We start from the raw sequence: 7,500 nt of genomic DNA, 5'->3' as shown, positions 1-7,500 counted from the left end.
GCTGGGTGAAGCTGACCCAAGGCACAGGCAGGTACTGTACGTAGTTCAGGAGGATACCCTTCTCGGGAGCAAAGATTCTGACAGGGAAAAACATTCATGTATATATGCATATAAATATATATAATATATACATGTGTGTGTACAGGTATACATATACATATATATATATATATATATATATATATATATACACACACATATATATATATATATATGTGTGTGTGTGTGTGTGTGTGTGTGAGTGTGTGTGTGTGTGTGTGTGTGTGTGTGTGTGTGTGTGTGTGTGTGTGTGTGTGTGTGTGTGTGTGTGTGTGTGTGTGTGTGTGTGTGTGCGTGCGTGCGTGCGTGTGTGTGTGTGTGTGCTAATAAGAACACGGGTACGTGTGTTCACTTATGCAAAGTAGACCACTTGGAAAAAGAAACTAACGAAGCAGAGCGCTTTCGTATATTACATCTTCAGTGCAACAGGAAGATGCACTGAAGATGTAATATACGAAAGCGCTCTGCTTCGTTAGTTTCTTTTTCCAAGTGGTCTACTTTGCATATATATATATATATATATATCTAAATAGAAATGTAGTAGCACATTTGTAAATAACACACAGGAACCCACAGTCGGAGAAAGAATAAACTTCGAATAAAGAATAATCCTATATTTCGGCTATCAACTGTAGCCCTCTTCAGGAAAGTACATAAGATAGAGAACAGAGGGGACTTATAAACTACAGTAAGAAGAGATGTGGACAGTTGACCTCACTCAGACGCGGGGCTAACTGGGGTGGCGGAGGAGGGAGGGGGTGAGGAGAGGGGAGGATGTAACGTCCGCACCAGCTTATTTATTGCTGCGCGTGAGATAATGTCAGGTGTCCACTGCCCTTTAGAAATATTAATATTAGGGCATTCCTCAATTAATGCTGATTCGACTATTTTCCTCCTGAAACCACAGTGGGACTTGAACACTAATCTGGCCTTACCCCAGTCGAAAGAATGATTCTTATTTTTAACATGAAGAAATACAGGTATGGGCAGGAAAATTCGGCTGTATTTCTTCATGTTAAAAATAAGAATCATTCTTTCGACTGGGGTAAGGCCAGATTAGTGTTCAAGTCCCACTGTGGTTTCAGGAGGAAAATAGTCGAATCAGCATTAATTGAGGAATGCCCTAATATTAATATGGGAGGTATTAAGAAGCTATCATATAATTAACAGATATGCAATTGAAAATATACTACATTTCTTCTTATGAAGACTTTTAATGAATAATGAAAAAATAGGCGACAGGAAAAGAAAACTTCCAAATACATACATATATACACACATACATATACCAAGACTTTTTCCCCCTTACAAGGGAGGTAGCCAAAAAGGAAAAGGCATAAAATCATCCCTACCCATTCCATCCCTGAATACACTCCACACCCCTCCACCCTCCCTCTTATCTTAGCACCTCCTGGATGACGGGTCATCCCTGCACCTTGTCCACTGCCCTGGGTCAGAGGCAGTGTCGTAAGACACAGCACATCCACAGCAAGGCTGCTTCATTAAGTCGGCGAACCCCCCTTTCCGTCCCCCCATGCATAAAAGGAGAAGACGGGGAGAATTCCCTTCGGGCTGCATCAAATTTTGCTCACACATACTACCTCACCCCCCATTCCCCGCCCATCCCACCTCATGCATCACAACATCATCCATATACAACCATTCTCCATTCACCCCTGTCTTCTGTCCTCTCCCATCCTTCCTCAACAGACATTCCCCTCTTCCCCAAAGCCCCCTTCACCCCATCCATCCACCTCATCCTAAGACGTCCCCTCATGTTCACTCTCTCCACATCTGTCTTCCATACCTCTTTTACTAGTCTTTCTTCACTCATTCTTTCCATGTGTCCAAACCATCCTAATATTCTTTCATAAACCCTATCTCCCAACTCTCTTTCCACCTCTGTTCTCCTCCTCACCTCCTCATTTCTCACTCTAGCCTAGTAACCACCATCATACTTCTCAGACACCTCATCTCAAACACATTCAAACTCCTTCTCTCTTCCTCTCTTATGTTCCATGTTTCTGCTCCATACAGTACTGTTGGCACAATCACTCCTTCATATAGTCTCCTCTTAGCATCTATTCCCAAATGTCTATTCCAAGTATAGATACTAATTTGATGTAAATATAACATTCAGTTTTCGTATGACCCCGGTGGTATGAAAGTAAAACAAATATGTGTTCACAGGTCGAAAACATGTCGCGTCAACTTCATTGGTCTCATAAGGCTATTATAAGTCTCATAGAAAAAAATAGTGAATATGAAGTCCTTTGGAACATCTAATATCTCCACTTTTAGATAAGGAGATAAAACTTGTGCTGTTCTTATGATCAGCTAATTCCACTAGCGGACTTGGCGAGTGCTATGACCATACAGCTGCAAGTATCACTGTCAAACCAAGGAAAACGAAAGCCAATCTAGCGTAAACAATAGCAACTGCTTATAACCCATAAACAGCAGCGTAGTAGGGTTGATTTTGGTATGAAATAATTGAAGTAGCATGAAGACAAATGACATAGATAGATGATTAGATAGATAGATAGATAGATAGATAGATAGATAGATAGATAGATAGATAGATAGATAGATAGATAGATAGATAGATGGATGGATAGATAGATAGATAGATAGATAGATAGATAGATAGATAGATAGATAGATAGATAGATAGATAGATAGATAGATAGATAGATAGATAGATACATAGATAGATAAATGGAGGTAGATGGATAGATTGTTTTTCTGTCCATATCTTATAAACTAAATTGTTTGTTCCAATACTCACTCCTCGTCCAAAAATAATTCGAAGGAGTCAGCATCTATGAAATTATTGATGAAAGTAAACAAGTCTACAACCGCCTCTATGAAAACCACACGTTCAGCCTCCATGTCCAACCACAACTCTACCAGCTGCGACAAAAATAGAGAAATAAAATTATTGATAGAGAGATCAACAAATAGAAAAATAAAATAAGAGATAGAAAGATAAAAGGATACTACTGTTGCTATTATTACAATTTCTTCAATTACACATAACAATGACAATAATTATATTAATATCAATAGTAACAACAATAACAGTGATATAAATAACAATAATAATGATAACAATGATAGTAACAATTACAACAACAACAGCAACTACACCATCAACAGCAAGGCTATCAAATATTAGAAATAATGATGAAAATAATGAATAATAATAATGATAATAGTGTTTGGGTGATTCCTTTCGTCATACTCTGTATTGAAGCATTGTGTATTATCGTAGCTCTTTGTCATTGTGTCTTGTAATCAGTACATGTAGGCCTAATTGATTGTTTGTTAGTTTAATTTCATGTTCAGGATTATGCCTGCTTTGCATCTTTCTGCGTTTTGCAATTACTACTTAAACCCTGTGGTCTATACTAATCTTTATTCCAATAACATAAAAAAATTATATTATCATAGCTTGTAAGGAAAACCGTCGTCGTTAATCATATAGCCTAGATCATCGACATTATATAATTTAGTTATACCAAAATCAGTCATAGATTAAAAACAAAAACTCAGAAAATATGAAATAGAATGGACCTGAATGATAAATCTATTAGATTTGTTTTTTTCATATCTTGATATATTTTAAAGGAATTGAGTGGTATTGAAATAGGCAACTAGTACGAAGATATCGCCGTTACTATGTAAATAATGCGTCATTTTTTATCATTATCACTATAGATATGACGATTTCTGACCCATTTAACCATTATTCGAATGTTGAAATTCACAGTCAATATATGGCAATATGTAACCTACCCTAACCTAATCTAACTTAATGTAAATAAAGCTGCGTTTATAGAAATTGAATGCAGGATGCCTCTAACGAATGCCTTTTTTTTTTTTCTTTTTTTTTTAATAAAAAATAAAGTTTGGTTTATTTCTCCACCCGACACACCCCTCCACAGAAGTATCCCATTTTCTTTGACGCTTAGTGTCCTTCTGACACGTTCTTGATCTACCCTTTATCAGTACATGCAACTGGAAAACTCATAGCTGAACGACTGCCTGAATAGTTCCAATGAAATTAGATGTTTTGTATCACTTCTAAAATTTCTTAACTCTAACTTCGTTGCTCACTCTATGCAAAAAAAAAAAAAAAAATCATCTATGAAGTACATTTCTCATGTTTGGGATACTTGTCTCATTTATTTCTGAGCAAGGTGGAATTCAATATTGTTCGTTGCACCAACATTTACTTAATAACGAGCGTCATTCTGTTCACTGCAATATTACATCCCTATCTCTTATCTATAGTTGTTTTTATTAACACACTTCATCTGATACTAATGCATATGAACACTGTTCTGAATTAAGTAATCGCAACCCCCCAAAGTTGATGTCACAGTTACCACGGACAAATTACGAAGATGCGGACAATCTCAATGTATTAAAAAGAGTAAATAATGTCGAGATGCGACCCATTTCCAAAGGTTTTATTGTTAGAGGACGATGTCCCTGGGACCAAGATAGACATTCAACGTATTGATAGGTATTCCAACATTCAATTGAAACGTTGGCAGGAGTGTCAAGGACTACAGTAAAAACTGTGGAAAAAAGGTGGAAAGGTACGCTATCCGCCATGGCCACTTCTGCTAGTCCCATTGAATGGACGAGAAACCACACCCAATATTTTATAGAGATATTGAAAAAGCATCTCTACTTATGGAACATCAAGAGCAAGGGACGTAAGTGCGAGCCTTGATGATATGAGGAAAGAGTTATTCTGAACCGTGACATTAAAAATTAGTTAGGTTAAACACGGTTGCGTTGTTTTCCACGGCAGCCCCGACAAAAATACACTAACTTAATAAAAAATCACTACTGACGTTATCATTAGTTTGCTGTACATATTTATGGAATTCAAAATATTCAGAATGATGGGTGCTATCTAATGATATAGATAAGCATTGCATCTGTGAGACTGTCAAACAACTTTATATATACCGATTTTTCCTTAATAGAAACAACAATTTTTATGCTTTCCCCGCTCCCAGCATTAGCAACACTTTTGCAGGAGTTTTTAGGTTAATTGCGGTTTTACTATTCTCCATCGCACCCTCTCCCACCCCCCCCAAATAAAAAATAAACATTTAATAATCACTACTGACATTACTATTGATATGCGGTAGTTATTTATGGGGGTTCAAAATACTCAGAATGATAGGAGCTGTTCAAAGATATAGATATTAATTGCAGCTGTAAGATTTGCATTCTTTCCTCATGCCTATTTAGTGTGAACATCAGCACTATGAACACTTATCTCAGCTTTCAACATGCAGATGTGCATGAGACACAGTGTGGATCCAGCTTAAGCCGGGTCCACACTGTGTCTATATTGAAGTTCTGTAGTTGACAATGAATGAATAAACTATATTTGAATTTGAATTGGACAACATTGTACTGTTTCAGTACATGGTGGACTATCTTGCTCTGGGCTTGAAAGAGCAGGAATTGATTTGGGTGGTCATCAGTAGGCCCAGATTCAACTACGAAGTGTTCTGTGTATATGTTCTTTCCACATTCTCAGTGGTAAAAGAAAGAAAAAAAAAAAAAAAAAACTTCCACGATCCCGTGAAAAAGCAGATAAATATGAATATTTTTCACAAGAAAATGAATACTGCAGCAAGGGGCACAGATATATCTATCCACAACGGATTTTCCCGTGCATTAACATTTGACGTCATAGTAATGTTTGTTTCTATTTTATTAAACTATGCGGATCGCTATTGCGTGGCACCCCATTCCTTAGGGGACCACGCAACACTATATATTGAAAACCGTTTTTTCTGCGCATTTATTTTTAGTGAGTAATATATATATACTTTTTTTTTTTCGTTATGCTAGGAAACTCTGGGATTCTCTCCTCCCGTGAGACTTTTTCACCCCCTTCTTTCAAAAAGGGAATTTGAAGGCATGTGATTTGAAATGGCATGCTTCTCATTCTTTTCTTTCTAGGGTTGCATTCTGCAGGCATTTTACCTCTTATCTATTTACATATTCTTGTAATTCTAATCGCACTATGGTGCAGTTTTTACAAAAGATTGTTAAATAATAAAGTCACTAAAAAGGGAAGATATTCGCTGAAAAGGAAGTGTGCCAACCCTAAAAAATGGATATCAATGAATTAAACATAATCTTCAGTAATAACACCAGTATTTCCTTGCAGTCAGTTTTACAGTAATTAGAATTACGATTTTTTTGCAACGTTATCAACGTAATAACTGAAAAACAGAGCCAGAAGTCACGTTACTTACTCTACTAAAGGAATTGGCAGTTACAGCATTGAGGTAGTCAACTACTGCATGACCTCGCAATTCTGGTACGAACTGCAGGACGGGGATGATGGTGCCCATTATTTGTTGACTCCACTCTTCCATCTGGGGATCAAAGGAACATGGAGAGGAGAGCAAATAGTAAGCGCCCAGAGATGTTAGTATTGGAATACGAAATGAAAGGAAAATGAAAAAATGAAAATGAAAACTGTTTTGATAAAAGTACAACATACTGTATATCCTCAAGGTAATTTTTAAGAACGTTATGATCACACCCAGCCAAAAACACAGGAAGAGAACACATGTCTTAAATACCGACCAATAGGTCATCTTTCTTTTAGGATATTTTTACCCTGAAATGATTGGTCTGTCTGCATTGTGTCTAGATTTCAAAGGGACTTGTAGTGGAACCAGTATCTGTGATTGCACGATCACACGACTTCAAAGAGCTAAGCATTGTGTTTCCACTGGATGCATGTTTTTACTCGGCCACCTCGGTAATAACGGTGAAAGGCCTTTTAGCTAATGTATGTTTCTATATAATACCAGCGACCCCACGAAAATATTTCTATGGTCTATGGTTGATCCTGAAAGTGCAGGAGAGGCTATGTTTGTCAGTAAATTATCTTGGCATATCATTATTGTCAATGAACCAAGATCAAAGTAGGGTCTTTAAAAGATGAGACTTAATAAACGTAGTTTCCTTCTGCACTCTTTCTGTGATAAATCCGAAGGGAGTGAGAACGTAAACAAAAGAATTAAGCCTCACCTTTTTGATAGACAGAAAATCGTTGTTCCAAGGATGAATGAAGAAATCTCGTATCTGCGATTTTTCAAAGGATTCCATCATATCCCTGGTACCCTCTGTCAATGAGAAAGTGTGGTCAAAGTCAGGGACCTGACATACTATAATATTCATTTACAATTCGGAGAAAATTTAGTTTTATCACCTGCTTTCATGTACTCGACAATACACACACACACACACACACACACACACACACACACACACACACACACACACACACACACACACACACACACACACACACACACACACACACACACACACGCACACACACACACACACACACACACACACACACACGCACGCACACACACACACACACACACACACACACACACA

The 7,500-nt window shown here is 37.3% G+C and overlaps 1 protein-coding gene across 1 annotated transcript in view; it reads right to left on the bottom strand.

Annotated features, from left to right (window-relative positions):
• The window catches only part of LOC143041518 (uncharacterized), a 168,567-nt gene that overhangs the window by 14,068 nt on the left and 146,999 nt on the right, over nucleotides 1-7,500 (bottom strand). Inside the window, exons 33-36 of the mRNA XM_076213484.1 lie at nucleotides 7,123-7,217; nucleotides 6,336-6,458; nucleotides 2,828-2,952; nucleotides 1-77 (exon numbers count right to left, since the gene is read on the bottom strand). The exon at nucleotides 1-77 is cut by the window's left edge and continues 674 nt beyond it. Of these exons, the coding sequence (XP_076069599.1) occupies nucleotides 1-77; nucleotides 2,828-2,952; nucleotides 6,336-6,458; nucleotides 7,123-7,217 (420 nt within the window). The remainder of the gene's footprint in view (nucleotides 78-2,827; nucleotides 2,953-6,335; nucleotides 6,459-7,122; nucleotides 7,218-7,500) is intronic.

The sequence above is a fragment of the Oratosquilla oratoria genome, chromosome 31 (assembly GCF_046742065.1).
Source record: "Oratosquilla oratoria isolate Oo_2021 chromosome 31, ASM4674206v1, whole genome shotgun sequence".
Taxonomy (NCBI): Eukaryota; Metazoa; Arthropoda; class Malacostraca; order Stomatopoda; family Squillidae; genus Oratosquilla; species Oratosquilla oratoria.
The sequence above is the reverse complement of the archived record's forward strand: the minus strand, read 5'-3'. Positions and strand labels throughout refer to the sequence as shown.